This window comes from Megalobrama amblycephala, linkage group LG12 (genome assembly GCF_018812025.1).
Source record: "Megalobrama amblycephala isolate DHTTF-2021 linkage group LG12, ASM1881202v1, whole genome shotgun sequence".
NCBI lineage: Eukaryota > Metazoa > Chordata > Actinopteri > Cypriniformes > Xenocyprididae > Megalobrama > Megalobrama amblycephala.
In genome coordinates this window covers 17,985,601-18,004,823 of record NC_063055.1, presented here as the reverse complement: position 1 = coordinate 18,004,823, position 19,223 = coordinate 17,985,601, and the positions used below count along the sequence as shown (strand labels likewise).

Below are 19,223 nucleotides of genomic sequence, written 5' to 3'. Positions count from 1 at the left end.
TATTAAGAATAAAATTCAGAGTACATGTTCATATTGTGATCCAATGTGTAGCACCTGCATACTCCAACGCAATACTTCAGCTACTAGGTTCTGGAGTCGAGGAAGAAATATAAAATTAGACTGAAGATCTTAGCCTACAAAAATTCGGCACTTTACCACAAGACAAAAAAACAATACACAGAACAGTTATTCAGGTGAAGTAAAATCTTGTAAATGACAAAAGGAAAGTAAGAAAAGTAAAGTCTACTTTCCTATTTCTTTTTAATTAGAGAAATTTAAGAAATAGGTAGTGTAGTGTATGGATCCATTTGAGTTTGATAATCTATTATGAGTCACTCTGTTTTCCTAAACCTAAGACATCAAAAGTAAAAGCTCAGAATGGCACATTCCAGAATATTATGTTTATAGATTATAATTACTGAATTTATGTGTTCAGCTTTAAAGTTGTTAATAATTGTGAAAATGAAATAAAATTGAAACTCTGATGGTGTATAATTTGCACATAGTCCTTAATCTCCAGTAGAAAGTGAGTGATTTTTATTTTATTTTATTATGCTTGTGAACAGTAGGAGATGACATCAATGACATACAACTTTGTATACAATACACAATATGTATTCAAGAATATATTCAATGTCATCAGAATAAATAGGAAAGTAAAAGCAAAAAGTTACTGATTGATAAGAAAGATAAGAAAGGGAAGATAAGCTAGAAAAAACACACCCCACAGAAGACTGATTTTGCATCGACTTGTGATCGTGTTATGTAGGGATACGCGTGTGCATGTGCTTAATTTTTATTTTTTTTTATAGACATCACCTGGATTCATTCATTTAGAGAATGCTCAAGCTTGCGTATCTGTTGTCATGCTTGACAGTTGTCAATGCAGGTAAGTTAATTTGATGCTTTCCTATTCATCGTATTTTGCAAGGCGGAAGTATTTTATGTGAATGTGTGAGATTCATTAGCCTTCAAGAAGAACAACAGTGCATTAAATGGTAAAACTATTTGTGCTAAAAGCAGTGTGTCTATAATTACAACAATACCTATATGGTAAGAAATACCAGTTTGCAATATCGAACAGCAGAACGAGCTGTTTTGTACAGCTAAAAATAAGTAGAAGCGGATTTACAAATGGCCGCACCCGCTCTAAGTGATAAGGTGAAGGTGGATACTACTTTTTATTTTATTGAAAACCCCCCCCCCCCAAAAAAAACCTTGTCGATGGTAACAAATGATTTTGAGTGTTTGATGTTACTTAACAGTTGTTTACAGTAGGAAGGCAATTTATAATTTATAGGTATTTCATTGTAATTTATTATTTATAGTTTTAAAACAACAACTCAGATGTTTTACAAAATGTCTTCTTTTACAAGTTTGGATGTAAACAGAATTTAGGCCTACATGTTTGGGTGACCTATCCCTTAAATGTTGCAATTTTTTTATATTTTGTCTTTGAATGTTTGACAGTTCCCTTTCGAAAGGGAACTCTACACTGCGTTTTACCGCATTATGGGGAACGTCACTCGTGATCGTCATCATAGCGTGACCCGGAAGTATATAAGCAGCGCCTAGAGAACCAGTCAGTATCTTTTCTTTTTTCTGGACTGTTTTTGTCTGATCGTGATTTCATCGAATCTGGTAAGGAAACCGTATATCATAAAGGCGAGATTGAGAGAGGTGATCGATCACAAACACCAACAGTGCTGGTGATCGGTCCCCTCTCTGCAAGGGCGATTTACACCTGCCCTCTCCTCTTCTTCTTCCGCCTCCTATATATTTTTTTATTCATGTAACATGCTCAGACGCTTCTTACAGTCAGGCTGACGGCTGGGCCCATGGTGATTACATTTCTGTGGGCGCGCCTTCTGGCTTGATAGTGAAGAGGCTCTTTTAGACCTAAAAGCACCCTAGATTCCATCCTTCCATGTGGAAAATGAGGAGTCTTCAGTCTTTGAGCTGCAGGAAGGTAAGCTGGGTCTATATTTATGTTTTAAAATATGTCAGCCTTGTTTTTCCTGTATAGTTTTTCCTGAGCATGTAGATGGAAAAAGATAGGGTTTTTTTGGGCACTGAAGTTCTATTAGGTTGTGATTTATTTGTACTGTGTTGGCCACAAAATGGCCGCCTTTCAGCCACTTTTGGTAGAGTAGCTTCTCCTCTGAGTTTTAGCTAGAGTATGTTTGAGTTAGCACTCTTTACTTCAGATAGATCTATGTCTGTGTCTGCCTCCTGGGCCGCCGGACATTGTTTGCTTGTTGAGCTTTGTTTTACTTCATTTTCCTCTTCTCTGGTTGAGTTCAGAAGTTTAGTTTAAGCCCCAGGCAGATCTATGCTTTGTGCGGCCCTACAGGCCCACAGCTTAGCCGGCCTAGGCTAGAACTAGGGTTTAGGTGATTTAATAAAGCATTCAGCCTTTATTGCTACTATCCCTTGTCAGGTTGTATAGTTCCTAGTTCTGGCCTCCTCTTGTTTGAGTTGTCAGGCCATATGCCCATTCCCCTTTTTTGGTGTAGGTGCATGGTTAGATAGCAGCTAAGGTAGCAGGCTCCCTGGACTCCCTGGTGCCGTTGTCTCAGGTGGTTGGCCCTTATCTTTGTTTAGATAAGTGTATGCTATGTTGCTTAGGCCCCACTTTTCTAGAACTTCAATCATACTGAATTTGTGTTTCCCCTGAGCCCCTTGAATTAGCATTCAAGCTTGAGGTTATGGTGTTAGCTTGGTCTAGCTCCCGTTCTCTAGGGTTCATTACAGATGTGTTAGTCTGTTTGGTAAGAGCATCCATTCTTTTCAGGATGGTATGTATGAATAGCAAAGCATTGTGTTTGCTTTGAGTTCTAGCTTTGCCCTACACATGTGTGAGCTTAACTCCTTGCTGCCATAGGTTAGCACCTGTTCTTATGAGTGGTAGGCTTGTTTTTAGCCTCTGTTAGAGCATGGTGACTATTTGTACTCACCTTGGTTTAGGGTTATTGGTGTTCTACTGAGTATATGACCTGATGGATTGCATAGCTCAGGTTGAGTGGTAGGGAACCTCACTTTCAGTTTGGTTCTTTTTAGCTCCCTTTAGAGTTGATCACTGCCACAACAGCTTATTGTGTCTGTGGAGTTGAAGGCTTGGGTAATCTGAGCCTCCTTCTAGCACACTAGCTTGTGGTTTCACAAGTGTTGTTGGTAGATGTTCATGAGTTTTACTCACTTAAACACTTGCAGTCTGTATAATTCATGAACACAACTTCATTCTTTATAAATCTCTCCAACAGTGTAGCATTAGCCGTTAGCCATGGAGCACAGCCTCAAACTCATAGAGAATCAAATTTAAACATCAAAATAAATACTTTACTCACATAATTCGAAGCATGCATACAGCATGCATGACGAACATCTTGTAAAGATCCATTTGAGGGTTATATTAGCTGTGTGAACTTTGTAAATGTGCTGTAATATAATCGAGAGCTCGTGTGGCAGGGAGCACACGAATTAAAGGGGCGGCGCGCTGAAAAAATCAGTGCATAGTTAATATGTTTATGAACAACTAAAAAAAGCACAAATGTCAGGGCATGTCAAAACTTCTCCAGGCCCCAAATCAGCCTCAGACTCCAGAGGGTTAATGATGCCCCAAAATAGGCAGTTAAAAAAAATAATTTAAAAAAATCTATGGGGTATTTTAAGCTGAAACTTCACAGACACATTCAGGGGACACCTTAGACTTATATTACATCTTGTGAAAAAGCATTCTTGGGCACCATTAAGCGCTTACAGAGATTTTCTAGAGTGAAAACGGACGCTTTGTCTTTTGTGTGAAGTACAATAAACGTCATAAAACTCATCTGTATAGTTTTGGCCATCATTCGGATGGTACAACAGGCTTGTACTAATATAGTGGATAAAAACAAGAAGACAATATAAGTTATAACCATAAATTAAAGTAAACTATACCTGTTCTATCTCCATGCAGCATATATTTCGCAGTTTCTGTCATTATAGTGTGTCCTGACTGAATCCTGTCACTGGAGAATCAGCTCGTGAAGCTCCGCCCTCTTAGGCCGAGCACAGCAGCTCATTTGCATTTAAAGGGACCACACTAAAATGGCTCGTTTTTGCTCAACCACTAAAAGTGGCAATTTTAACATGCTATAAAAAATTATGGGGTATTTCGAGCTAAAACTTCACATACGCACTCTGGGGACATCAGAGACTTATTTTACATCTTGTAAAATGGGGCATAATAGGTCCCCTTTAAATGCTACCTTTACAAAAATGCTACTACTCAGTCATGTATTCGGCTACAGTAAAGCTTTAATCAGGATAAAACTGTATATTGAAAGCTAACAAACAGCAGTGACAGCATATCTAAACACTTTGACACAAATACAACATGAAATACCATTCATAAACATTCTTTAAAAGGCGTGATTGCAGAGGTTCTGCTTGACCCTCTTTGTCTGGGTCTGATTCAGGCTCAATTTGATACAGCAATATAGGCGGCATTATTTAAATTTCCACTGAAGCAACTAATGGTAAGGGGCATGGCGTTTCCAGACGCTTAAGTGAATCACGATACACTGGGCCAGCTAACCAATCTGAGCACATTGTGTATTTTGTAGGGAGCGGCTTCATAGACCCTGGAAGTCAAACTAGCTGTTCATATGACATTGAAAACAGAGGTGTATAATAAATGTAAAATATATGAAAAATACAGTGTTTTCAAAAAAAAAAAAAAAGCATTAAGACATGTTAAACTGTGCCCCAAAAACACAATCAAGCCTGGAAGAAAACCACTGAACCACCCCTTTAAAATATATGAGAAGTAAGGTTCATATGTTAAGAACCGTGTACTGAATCATGTACTTGATGTGGAACAGTAAAACAGAGAAAAAAAAAGAGGCAGAATGAATCAAGAGATTGAGATAAAAGATTTGGATGGTTGTTGCAGCATTTTCAACCATGCTGATAAAGGGTGAAACAATAATAAACAGTAGGCAATGTTGAAGCAGAGACCAGTTAATTTGAGTCAGAGTCCAGGCCTGAAACTGAAAAAGATTGAGTTTATAATAACACCATGATACTACAACACTGTTAACGATATTTTTAAAAAAGCAGTATGCAGCCATTGTGCAAGTTTACAATTAATATTAAAAAACATGCAAAGATATTTTACACGTATTTTTACAATTGTTTACCAAACAGACACATTATTATAAACCTGAGCTGCTGTTCCTCTAACTTCAAAACTTAGTATTTCACAGTATGTCACAGAAAAGCTTTTCATAATCACAAAAACATCTCGGGTTACGTATGTCACCATAGTTCCCTGAGAACAGGGAACGAGACACTGCGTTTTACCGCATTATGGGGAATGTCACTCGTGAACCGGTGTCTGAAAGCCAAGTATCAAATCTCTCCAATCCTATTGGCCGGCGACAACCTATGACGTCATCATAGCGTGACCCGGAAGTATATAAGGAGTGCCTAAAGAACCAGTCAGTATCTTATTGTCTGAAGGGACTGTTCAGCAGGCAGCCCTGATGCATGGCAAGAAACGCAGTGTCTCGTTCCCTGTTCTCAGGGAACTATGGTTACATACGTAACCAGAGACGTTCCCTTTCGAAAGGGAACTCTACACTGCGTTTTACCACATTATGGGTAACGATATACCCACACCGCCATGCTTGAGGGGTGTGCATGCCAAGAAGATGGCTAGACAAACGTCAATTAGCAATTTCACATGAAACGCCAGAGCAACTCCCCCTCGGGTCACACAAAGGCTGTCACAGTGACAGCATTCCCTACGGCCAACAGCCCAAGCTATAAGCCTCAAAGAGGCCTTCTGCAGAAGGCCTACCAAAGCCGCTCCAAGGCTTCTGGGACCGAACCCGAAAGAGGGTCCCTCTAAGGGAATATAGCCAGGGGGCCAGAAGGAACCCCAGCCAGTCACTAAAAAGGGGACACCCCAAATGCCACCAGGGAGGCCGACCCGGTCCGATAACAACCTAGTCTTGGCCAGCAACCTGTCTGAACACAGAGCCTCAACAACGCATTCTTCAGAGAAGATATCCAGTAAGAGTGACTGCAAAGAGGCAGTAAGCAACTCAGACCTGAGCGTAGAGACGGGCATCCAGGAGAGCAGGACTCAGCTAAGTGCTCTAAACCATACAATGAGGGGAGTGAACTCTGCTCAATTCTAGGATCTACTCAGCGCCTGATTATATGCACTGAGGAGGCTGTGCACACAAAACCCTGACCAGGGGAGCACATTAACCAGCCTGGGGCTGGATCTCATACGGGAGGCCTCATAGAGGCCTTCAACCAATGACCAGCTTAGGGAGCTAAGCACTATGCAGGATGACCCTAACAAGGGGAGTACAGAGCTCAACCTAACAGATAGACCGTACTGTAGGCACAAAATCATGGAGTCGCAAGAAGGGGCCTACAACATGACAACAGTACTACACAGTGTAGAAAATATAAGTAACACAGCAGCCATGCTAAAGGCCAACAAGTGAAGCTACATGTTTAATCTGCTTAAGTTTCAACACCCAGATGTGGGGGAGGGAAAGCTTCAAGGGCGGCCTGTTAAGGCCACATACCTCGAACAGCTAGCTCGCTGAAAGCAAGAACCCACAAACATGTAACTCATTCAGGATGAAACTGAGTTAAACCAGCAGATAAGACTGTAGGCTGCCCACATAACAGTCCACCTAACACAATCCGACAAGCAGTGTACTCAGTAAAAGCACCTTTTACTCTTTAAAGCAAGAGGAGTACAACATACGCCATCATGATCTGTAGGAGGCCCAAAGTCAGGCCTACGACTTCAGACAGACACGTAGCGTCAGCTCATGGCAATGTTTCAAGCTCAAGGGAGTAAACATAAGAAAGCCGAACCACAGTGAGGTTAACTAGATCAACTCAACCTGAGTCAATGGCCACTCAGCAATGTACTCAGTAAAACACCTTTTACTCTCTAAGCAAGAGGAGTACAAAGACATACACCAACATGCTCTAAAAGGAGACCCAGAGGGTCTACAGCTCATAGACACGTGGTGTCAGCTAGTGGCAAGTAAGAGTTCTAGGAGCCATAATAGAACCAGACTTACTTAGTGAGGTAACTATTTATCTCAACTAGAGCTAAAAAATCCAGTGACAGTGATAGCAAAATCAACATAGAACTGTACAAACATGTTAATTGAAGGAGGTCCAAACGGGGCCTGCGACTCCAAAAAACATGTGGAGCCAGCTAGTGGTTCTACAGGTGACCAAGCTCAAAGGGAACCAGCTCTAAAACCCAACAAACAATTGTCGGTTAACTAGCTTAACTCAACCTGATCTAAAGTCTACACATTCCAACAGGCAATGTACCTAAACACACTAGCCCTAACAGAAAGGGGGCACAACAACATATGCTACCATGGTCTGAAGGAGGCCTGAAGTGGCCTACTACTTCGGACAGACACAGGCATAAACCTGTGGCAGTGCTAAATTAGAAATGAAAATAGCGACGGCTCTTGTCTCCATGAATTCAGTAAGAAACGATGGTAACTTTAACCTCATTCAACAGTACATTAGCAACATGCTAACGAAACATTTAGAAAGACAATTTACAAATATCACTAAAAATATCATGCTATCATGGATCATGTCAGTTATTATTGCTCCATCTGCCATTTTCGGTGTTGTTCTTGCTTGCTTGCCTTGTCTGTGCACAGATCCGGATGTTAATTCTGCCTTTCCTTGTCTAATGCGTCGAACATGGGCTGTGTAGGGCATTGCTCGACAGAACCTACCAATGACTTTATCAATGAACAACATGATTGAACAAAGCTTCATTTTGGTCCAAAAGATCCATTTCCTGACAGGAAACGCCTAGCCTTAACCGGAGTGATGACGTGACTTCTTTTAACAAAGGACTCTGTCTAAAGGACTTCTTAGCTCATCAGCAATAAACTAATCAGAACCCATCACGTGGATCTGATCACATTAAATCTATTGATTCTCTCACAAAACCCTCTTGTATTATCGGACGGAACAGGAAAATACCCATCAACGGATTTAAAGACGAATCTGTCCTATCAATACCTCTCTTGTGTTGACCGTCCACCGTGACCCGGTCACTCGTGACTCCGGTCAAAGTTTAAACTATGCTTAAGGACTCAATCTTGAATCTCAAAAGGGACAATTGTCGATTACTTAAAGTATTAACTATATACAGAATAATACATGCCATGATGTAATTACTAACATGTCTATTCAATGTATTCAATATGTGGGTTTTCTTCAAATGCATTATTGTAATCATTGTTTTAATTAGGTCAGTCTAGTAATATGTGTGTAAGAAGTGTGTCATGTTTGAGTTCTAAATGCAGAATTTATAATTCTCTGTAATTCTGTGTGAATGAAACATTGAAATTCAGTATCAGGAAAATATTAAGAAACTTTATAAAGTTGTTAATAAAACAGGAGAATGTTCTGCAGATATCACGCGATGTGATCAATAGACAATAGACGAGGTGTGTCTAATCTCCGTAGCAACGTCTCATTGGAAGATCGCTCCCTTAAAACTATGCTGTCCGAACAAGCTAATGTCAGAAGTCAGAAGCTGGAAGCCAGAAGTCGGTCAGAAATTGCTCGAAATCGGTCAGAAGCCGGTAGCCGAAACACCGCTACTTTGACCACGGCGGAAAAGTCGCATGGGTCATTGATAACTGATTGACCGGGGCTGATTTTCCATCTAACACCACGAGCTGCGCCGCTGATCATTCGACAGCCGTCACATCCAGACTCCAAAACACTTCATGAAATATCTGACCAAAGTCTCCCAAGAAGAGAGCCGCTCAAGCCAGACGCTCAGCCAGCAGCATCCTTCAAAGCTTCCGCGCAACCCACAGGGCTTTCCCGAGAAGACGTCACCTGAAAGACAGCCAATCCAGAACGGGATTCCGCTGTACACGAGTCACGGAACAACCCGATTACCTCAGCTGTCACAGCAAACGCAGGTACAAGCAAACTTCTCTCTCTCTTGCTGGAAACTGGTGAAACTCCTTTAAACCTAAAGAATCAAGCCAAAGCTCTGCTTTTGTGATTTCCTCAGGTTATGAGTTAAGTTAGCACTGAACTTGGGACTTTTCATAACTCATCAACTCCGCGAATGTGTGTGCATGTATGTATGTGTGTGTGTGTGTGTGTGTTTAGCCTTAGTTTCCTGTAATCATTAGAAGTAGTCAATAAATCTTGTTTTGATTTTCACATATACGAGTTTCTTGTGCTGTGTATCAAATTACTGTCTTAAACTCAAAGATCAAGTTACCTCTTGCTTATAATATAATAATTACAATAATAACAATAATCATAATAAAATATTGTTACTGTTGGCCGCAGAATAATATTTTATCCAGAATTGGTAAAATACTCTAACCTCAATTTTCGCTGGACGAATAATTGATGAAGTGTTAAATATTAATTCTGAATCATTTACAGTTGATTCAATTCTTATTCCCTGTAACAATTAAATTGAGCTAATAAATAGGCTAAGTCCTTACAGCTGGCATATGCAAATATTGGGGGTGTACATATTAATGATCCCGACTGTTACGTAACAGTCAGTGTTATGTTGAGATCCGCGTGTTTTCCAGGAGTCTTTTAAACAAATGAGATTTACATAAGAAAGAGAAAGCAATGGAGTTTGAAACTCAGTGTATGTCTTTTCCATGTACTGAACTCTTGTTATTCAACTATGCCAAGGTAAATTCAAATTTTGAATCTAGGGCACCTTTAATAAAACACTGCAAGTGTGCATTAAAATATTATCCATAAACTATCTCTCTTCCCCTTGTATTATCATCACCAACATACATAGCGAAGAACACAGAAACACTCGTTACAACTAACAGTAAACTAATATATAAAGACATTATGCCTTTTCAGGTGGTGCTTAATAAACTTTATACCCGTAAATAAACTCAGATGAACTGTAATAAAGTGCTCTTACCTTCATCACTGCCATATCCAGTGTCAATCTGGAGACTGTAAACTGGATCACGAACAGTTTTTACTTGTATATCCTTGAGTAGCACAATTTTAGCAGTCTTCGTTTTGTATTGTCTCTATGTATTGATATTCGTTCATAAAGCAGTCCGGTGTGAATTGATTCGCGCAGACATAAACGAATTTCGGCAGAACTGAGGGACCATTCTCCTGAAAAACCAAATTAATCCACCTCGTTTTCAGCAGCTCAGATTTAGGTAGTAAATGTAGAGAGCTATGTGGATTAATCCATCCAGCTACAGAACACCAAACACAAAACGCTTTGGAGACATTCTTGTCAGTGCAGCAATGGCGGTTCTATGTTCAAACTTAAGTGTCAGTCAACACTGTGGGCGTGCCCTGTGGCTTTTGTGACGTCACACTGCCAGGGATCTGGAAACGGCTTGTTTTGAGACACTGCTTATGATTTATGGGGATTAAAAAAAGGAGTGGGTGGATTTTTATCACTATAGGGTGGTTGTGTACACACACTGCCAACACACACATTTATGTCCAAACATCATGCAAAAGTAAATTTTGCATAATAGGTCCCCTTTAATTTATAGCATGAACAACTGTTTGTCTATGAACATAGAAGTTTGTTGGTGTTTGTTAAATTTACCTGGCTAGCAAAGCAAAAACGAGTTGATCTTTGTTTACGTCCTTGATGCAAAGAAAATAGCAACATAACTATACATTTAAAAGACATACAAACAATAAAACGTACTTACAGTTTGGGGGCGATAAACAACCGCTTCTGCTTTAAAAGTGGGAACTGCTTCATCTTTCAGTAATAGCCTTTGTGCAAATCAGCATTGAACTCGATTCTGTGTAGATTCTGGAATCTGTCTTCCGCGCCGCATCCAGACAATATCACTGATTATTATAATGGTTTCTATTATCTTTTGATGAATTGCGTCGCACCGCTCGTGTCCGGTAAACACAACTCTTCCGCTTCCATTATGCCACGCGACATGGCCTCGCCCACTTTGTTGCGTGTTCCCGGGGGCGTGTTTAACAGGGTTTATAATGTCACCAACCCAGGAAGAAGCTTGTTGTAGTCCAAACTGGTCGTTTCTGTAGGCAATAAACTACCATAACTTTAAAAGACAATATCTCTATTTGCATTGAACTTTCAGCGCTGTAACTTTGCAGATACTGTTTATGCTCAAGCAGCAACATTACACACTAACTAAAGTTAAAAAAGTGAAATCGCAATGAACCACCCCTTTAATGTGGATGAAATATGTGATATTTATCATATGTATATTCAGTTATAATGCCAGAGGAAGATAAGCCTGGAATGTATAGTCATATGTTATGGCCTAATTTGACACTGAACTATTTTCTCGTCCTTGTGTATCCACAGGTTCTCACTCACTGATGGTTTTGGCAACATATATAGCTGGACAGACACCATTTCCTGAGTTCAGTGCTGTGGTGATGTTGGATGATCTGCAAATAATGTATTATGACTCAATCACATGGAAAGTTGTCTATCGCACTAACAGTGATTCAAAATACTTTGATGAAGAGCAAAGTGATGCTGGTGTTGTATTTCAAGACATGTATAATGGCTTGAAAACACGTGATGTTTATGTTAAGGAACACCTAAATCACACAGATGGTGAGAACTATAGCCAGCATATCACTATTAGACAGTAAGAATCATCAGTGAGCACTAAAAAAACATTATTTTTTTCCTTCATTTGAAGGTGTACATGTTTATCAGAGACTTACTGGATGTGAACTGTTGAATGGTGATAAACCAGGTCCACTTTATTTCTGGGAAGCTTTTGATAGTCAAAATATGCAGGAGTTCACATATGACCTGGAAAAAAATGTTATCCAGGTGAAAAAGCCATGGATTCCGTGGGACCAAGTGAAACAGCTTCATATGAAATTTTTAAATGAAAATGTTTATCATCCCATTTGCATTAAATTTCTGCGAAGGTACCTGAATATGGAAAAGAACAATGTGATGAGAAAAGGTGAGAGAATCAACCTGATTAACTTCAGTATAAAGATAAAAAGAAACATAATCAACAAATATGACCCAAACAGCTGTGCTGACAGAAAATACATGTGCCTCTGATTGTTTTATGAAACATGAGAACCATAAATAAATAACTGATGCAACAGTTTAACAACAGTAAGTCTTCTCGTCCTTCTCTGTAGTGAAACCAAGAGTCAGACTCATGAAGAAGACACTCCCAGACTCTCAAGGGCTTCAGATCAGCTGTCTGGCCACTGGTTTTTACCCCCGTCTCATTAACCTGACTCTGTTCAGAGATGATCAGCCTGTGGATGATGATCAGACCACAGGAGGAGAGATTCTGCCCAACGGAGACGGATCTTACCAGATGAGGAAGAGTTTGGTGATCAGCGCAGAAGAACTACGTGAAGGACACAAATACAACTGTACAATGAAGCACCTCAATCTGGACAACAAACTGGACATTACATTTGGTAAAGAAAAACTAACACACATCTATCAAACAAAACTGAACAACAAATTAGACATTAGATTGATGATACTTTATTTCCGTTCTATACAATTGTCACAGACACGCCAGGCTCTACACTCACCCAGTCACAGCACACTCCCTCACCAGAATACTAACAAGCCACACCTGACACTCATCACAGACACCATAAACAGCACTACAAAAGACACTCCAGAACACTCAGTCACTGTCCGATCTCGTTAATGCATACCAACCTGTTATGCTTACCTCAAGGACTCCTCCAGCAAATACTTACCTGTCTCCAGCGTTCCCCACGACTCCTAGTTTTCTCTGTGTCTCCTGTGAGTGTCTCTGTGTCTCGTCAGCTCCTTGTCTGCCTGCCATCCATGATCCCTGGGAATACAAGATAAGCATCAGCAACATGATCATCGTCAGTCACAGAATATACCTGCATTCACTCACCTGCACTCTCCGGTTGTTCAATAAACATCTACTTGCACTTTACCTGTGTCTCCGCCCCCTTCTGTACGTAACAGAAGACTGGACCAAAACCGTCTGAACAGCCAAGATGAGCACTCCTGATCCGTTTCAAGACCTTGTGGATGCACTTCGCCGCACGCTCACCAGCACCTCCACAACAACGCCACTACCACCAGCGCCCACTTCCGCATTTCCCGCTGCATCTCCTTCGCCATCTGTGGTCGCCAGTCCCATGGCCAAACCGGCACCCTTCTCTGGCTCAGCGGAGGACTGCAACGGATATCTGCTTCAGTGTTCACTGGTCCTGGAGATGCAACCGCACCAGTATCCCAACGACAGTTCCAAAGTGGCTTTCATAATGTCTCAACTCGGCAGAAAAGCACTTCGCTGGGCTAAACCACTCTGGTCGCAGAAAAATCCTATTTTCAATCTCTGTCAAGTTTCACAGCCCACTTCAAAGAAGTCTTTGGAAAGCCAGCCTGGGATTCGTCTATCGGTGAGAAATTATGCAAACTTAAACAAGGTTCAATGTCTGTGACTGACTATGCTCTCCAGTTTCGAACCCTAGCTGCAGCAAGTGGTTTGAATGAACAAGCCCTTATTACGACCTATCATCATGGCCTGGATCCCCATGTGTGGTTGCATCTCGCTGCATACGAGGACACCATCGGGCTCGAAAAATTCATCCAGCTATCCATCAGATTCGCCACTCGTATGCAGCTGTGTCTCGAAGAGCACCAGGGCCAGCTGTTTTCTCCATCCATCCTCCGCCAGCCAGAATCCTTCAGCCACCCAGAACCAGCCAACGAACCCATGCAAATAGAAAATTCTCATCTGTCTTCTGCTGAGCGGCAGAGGAGGCTGACCCAGAACCTCTGCCTTTACTGTGGCCGTGCTGGGCATTACATTGCTGAATGCCCCACTCGCCCCGTGCAACCCATGGTGAGTGTTATCATGCCTACGTTGAATAAGATGAAACCGCTCACCATTGTTGTAAACCTTACTGCTGCCGACTTCTGTCTTCCAGGTAATGCTCTCCTCGACTCTGGGTCAGCCGGAAACTTCATCTCCGGAGCCCTCTGCCGCCAGCTTCAACTCAAGACAACAGCCATGCCGAAGATCTACCAGATCCAATGGGTTTGGTTGGTAACGGGAAGACCCCTCCGTCAAGTGCGTTACAGTGTCGGTCAACTTCAACACCAGATCGGCATTCTTCATAACGAAGAGATCCACCTGCTGGTTCTGGAGGATTCAATTGTTGACATGATTTTAGGGTGCCCCTGGCTAGAGCAGCATAACCCCATCATCTCCTGGAGGACAGGAGAGATCCTGAAGTGGGGTAACCAGTGCTTCAATGACTGTATTTCCGAGTTTCCAGTTCCTAGTCTCCCACGTTCAAAAAGGAATCCAAGTCTGTGTTACATCTGTGGAAAGTCCACTCGAAAGTCGCTCAACGGACATCCCTGCATGTTACTTCCACTTCAGCGATGTTTTCTGTCTGAAGAAAGCCTCCATGCTGCCTCCTCATCGGCCATGGGACTGCGCAATAGACCTCATCCCCGGTGAGCCAGTGCCCAAAGGGAAAATCTACTCACTTTCCATCCCGGAGGAGAAGGCCATGGAGGAATATATCAAAGAAGCTCTGTCTCAAGGCTACATACGCCCGTCTACTTCCCCTGCTGCGTCCAGATTTTTCTTCGTGGCGAAGAAGGACGGAGGCTTGCGGCCCTGCATAGACTACAGAGCTTTAAATAAAATCACCGTCAAATTCAGATACCCGCTTCCTCTGGTCCCATCTGCGCTGGAACATCTCCGCGGCGCCACTGTGTTCACCAAGTTGGACATCCGCAGCACATATAACCTCATCCTGAATACATGAGGGGGATGAATGGAAGTGACCCTACCGATCACTATGAGTACTGCATGATGCCGTGTGGACTCGTCAACGCCCCCTCCGTATTTCAGGATTTCATGTACGAGGTGCTCCGGGAGTTCTGGCATAAGTCAGTTCTGGTCTACATCCCTGGCCAAACATCGCTGCCACGTTGCGGAGGTCCTCCAACGCCTGAGGGCATTCTGTCTGTTTTTCAAGGCTGAGAAGTGCACATTCCATCAGCCCTCAGTGCAGTTCCTGGGTTATAACATCGATCGCAGTGGCGTCCACATGGACGAGAGGAAGGTCACAGCAATCAAGGACTGGCCCATTCCCACCTCTGTTAAAGAACTACAAAGATTCCTGGGATTCGCTAACTTCTACAGAAGATTCATTCGAGGTTACAGTGTCATCACCACCCCACTCACGGATTTGCTACGGAGTAAGCCCAAGTCTCTGTCCTGGACTCCAGCCGCCACGCAAGCCTTCAACACCCTCAAGAAAGCGTTCACCTCCACTCCCCTCCTGGTTCATTCTGACCCAGATCTCCACTTCGTCATTGAGGTAGACCCCCCTACCACAGGAGTGGGAGCGGTCCTGTCTCAGCAGCAGGGAAAATCCAGTAGACTCCATCCATGTGCCTTCTTCTTCCGCAACTCATCCCGGCGGAGGTAAATTACGACATCGGGAACAGGGAGCATCAAGCTCGCTCTGGAGGAGTGGAGGCATTGGCTCGAGGGAGCCCAACATCCTTTTGTGGTACTGACAGACCATAAGAACCTGGAATACTTATGGGACGCTAAAAGACTGAATCCCCGCCAAGCAAGATGGGCTCTTGTCACAGACACGCCAGGCTCTACACTCACCCCATCACAGCGCACTCCCTCACCAGAATACTAACAAGCCACACCTGACACTCATCACAGACATCATCAACAGCACTACAAAAGACACTCCAGAACACTCTGTCCGGTCTCATTAATGCAAACCAACCTGTTATGCTTACCTCAAGGACTCCTTCAGCGAATACTTACCTGTCTCCAGCATTCCCCAGGACTCCTATTGTTCTCCGTGTCTCCTGTGAATGTCTCTGTGTCTCGTCAGCTACTCGTCTGCCTGCCATCCACGATCCCTGGGAATACAAGATAAGCATCAGTCACGGAATATACCTGCATTCACTCACCTGCACTCTCTGGTTGTTCAATAAACATCTACTTGCACTTTACCTGTGTCTCCGTCCCCTTCTGTATGTAACAACAATACAATAAAATTTAATATATCAAGCCTTAGGAAAATCAACAGTACTATTAGAATATTACAATAAATAACAAAAATGTTTTACTACTAACTTTATTTAACTTTCTTTTCCAGTTGTTTTTCTCACTGTTGTTGATAATATTTTAAATTATTATTTTAATTAATTTCAGATGTGGATGAATCTAACTCAGGATCCATTAGTCTGCCTGTAGTTATCAGTGTGCTGGTGTTAATGTGTGTGGCTGTTCTCATCATACCTGCACTCATTATATGGAGGAAGAAGAGATGTTCTGCTGGTAAATGTTTTGTAAACTCAATTAGGAAAATAAACCAAACATCAGTTCCTTCAGAGACTCTTTTAAAGTTCACCCCAATGCAGTTTCATGTTTCTAGTGTTCTTTGTTTAACTGTGCCATTGTTATTCAGGACAAGGCTCTGAGACGTCAAAGAGTGATTACTCCCTTACTCCATGTAAGTACTCTATGTTTAATGAAGTAATATGAATTCACCAACATGTACATTTTAATGTTAATATTGGACATGACAACCATTTTTTTTCTTTATTTCAGCTTCCACGCAAGATGAAACATGAGTCTAAACAGGCCTATATTAAATTAAAACTTAAAATTAAAAAGCTGTAGCATTTGCTCAGAGATACCATCAGGTTTTGTTATGATAATGGCCATCAATTGATATTTGATTAAAACGACAAAGGAATGTAATGTATTTACACTACAATAACAGATAGTGTACAGTACAGTATATGCAACATAGAAATTAAAACAGCAGTGCATTATTTGTTACAACTAAGTTTTCTATACAGTATGTTGTTCCATTCTACTATCTGTATATTTAAACATGTAACTTAATAAGTAACTCTGCCTGCTTTAAAGGATTTGAGAATCTTTCCTTTTATCACTGATAATGTTGAAAGCTAAAGTGATGGTAACTTTCGTTATCTAAATGTTCACGTTAAATCTTATGTTTTCCTATCACTTCTAAGAAAGACTTTTACCTTTAAAGATTAAGAGGTTAAAGAATAACAACTTCAATAGAGTCAGATTTATTATATTGGAGTCAGATAAGGACTACAATAAATGGCTGCGAAGGACACAAGCTTCTTCCAGGGTCGGTGACAGTTTTTTTTTTTTTTTTTTACATAAACCCTGCCCCCGAGAACACGCAACACAGTAGTGAGGCCATGTTGGGCTTCTTTAGAGAAGAGGAAGAGTTGTTGTAGTAGAGTGTTGTTACCATGTGGTTATTTTATGCTGGACTGCTTCACAAACAAGGGTCAATTCAGCGCTCAGTTTGCACAACAGATTAACATGCTAGTTGATGAGATGATTCAACTCCACAGCAACTATAAATTTATCCATCAGTGTCCATCTCCGGTTTGAACAATGTAAGGCTGAACACCATTACTGACAATTGTCATTTTGGCTGTGTGAGATTCTCCAGCTTTGTTGTTGTTGAGCAACCAAAGCACAAGCTGTTAAAGCTCTGCCCTCTTTTAGAAAGGGGGCCGGGAGCAGCAGCTCATTTGCATTTAAAGGGACACACACAAAAAGCTATAATAAATGATCTGTGGGTTATTTTGAGCTGAAACTTCACAGACACATTCTGGGGACACCAGAGACTTACATTACATCTCATGAAAAGGAGCATAATAGGTCCCCATTAAAATCCTAGAGAATGTAACATTAGGTAGGTAACACAATTGTTTCTGAAAGGCTATGTGCATGTTCTCTGTTGCAGTGGTTCTCAAGGCCCTGTTGTCTAAGACAATATCAAAGATCCTTCCTCTGGTTCTGATGAAATGACAAAGCTGCTTATTTTCAGTTTTTAACTTTTTATTAAATTGTGTTTAGTGATCATGCAGCCCATTTTGGTATTTTGCTGAGGCCCTCTGGTGGTCCTGGACCTCTGGTTGAGAACCATTACAATACAGTAAACGTATACAGACTGCTGACTCTATAATTTCTTGTGACAGTGTAGAAAGATTCAGAAAAGAGACATCACTCAGACTTTATACATTAGCAAAATTATACATTCATATAATTATCTGCTTGATAAATCCTATAAACAGATATAGTCAGTTTAGTGAATATGTTGTCTCTTGAACTGTTTTAACTCTTTAAGTCATTGTAGATTTATATGGTTGAATAAAATGTTGCATTAGAATAATCTACTTTGTGTCTGTTATGTTATGAAGGTTTTTCCTTTCAGTGTCATCATGGAAGATTGTGTCTTAAACACCTGAGACTCCTAGTGCTTTTGACACAGCTTAGGACCATGTCCATCCTGTCCCGTATTCCACCATGAGAAATCTGTTCACCCTATGATAACCATTTTATATTCTAATAGCTGAACACATCAGACACACTTTTTTGCTGAATTAAAAAAATGAAATTTCTGTCATTAATTACTCATCCTCATGTTGTTCTTGAGAACCCGTAATTCTTCTTCAGAACACATATTAATGCATATTATATCAAATTCCCTAAGTGTTCATTTTCCTGTTGAGACAAAGCACATCTAGCATGTAAAAGTTAATTATTAAAAAAAGTGACTAACAAAGACCTTTGTCTGGTAAATGAGAAGTACATGAAAATAATAATAAAACAGATGAATGGGATTTACAGGTCAAAGGGAGCTGACTGCAAGAACAATCATGTGGATACACTCAAGTTGTCATCACTTTGTCATTAATCAAACACTTTTTTTTTCAAGTTTTTGACTGTACTAAAGCAGAAAAATACCATAATAAATGTGCAGATATTTAGGAAACATGCTGAGTTCACATACTCATTTCTCTGAAAACCAATGCTACCTCCTGCTATTTTACTTTGAAATGTGCATTCTGTGTCGGAATGTAGCGTGTGTACATTTAACAAGGATCTTCAAAAAGAGTTTATCAAGTTATTATGCTCAGTAAGTTGTGAAAAAGAACTCAAATGCGTTGTCACTCTGAATAACAAACCAAAAGTGATCTATCAGACAGCGCACAATCCCAAATTCAGTTCTCTTTGCGCCTGAATGGTCAAATACAGACACAGATGTCAAAATGACCTTCATGTGGAGTATCTTACGTAAATACAGTCGGTTATGGCTAATGTGCA

The 19,223-nt window shown here is 41.1% G+C and overlaps 1 protein-coding gene across 2 annotated transcripts; it reads left to right on the top strand.

Annotated features, from left to right (window-relative positions):
- Positions 1 to 540: 540 nt before the first annotated feature.
- LOC125280667 (class I histocompatibility antigen, F10 alpha chain-like) lies at positions 541 to 17,567 on the top strand. 2 transcript variants are annotated; one of them, XM_048211375.1, is made up of 7 exons: positions 541 to 889; positions 11,393 to 11,650; positions 11,739 to 12,014; positions 12,202 to 12,492; positions 16,272 to 16,397; positions 16,528 to 16,572; positions 16,671 to 17,567. In XM_048211375.1, exons 1-7 carry the CDS (start codon positions 841 to 843, stop codon positions 16,691 to 16,693), a joined length of 1,068 nt encoding a protein of 355 aa, XP_048067332.1. In that variant the 5' UTR covers positions 541 to 840; the 3' UTR covers positions 16,694 to 17,567. The 2 variants fall into 2 exon arrangements, with proteins under 2 accessions (XP_048067332.1, XP_048067331.1); XM_048211374.1 differs by lacking the exons at positions 16,272 to 16,397; positions 16,528 to 16,572; positions 16,671 to 17,567 and having other exon boundaries at positions 12,202 to 14,463.
- The last annotated feature ends 1,656 nt before the right edge of the window (positions 17,568 to 19,223 follow it).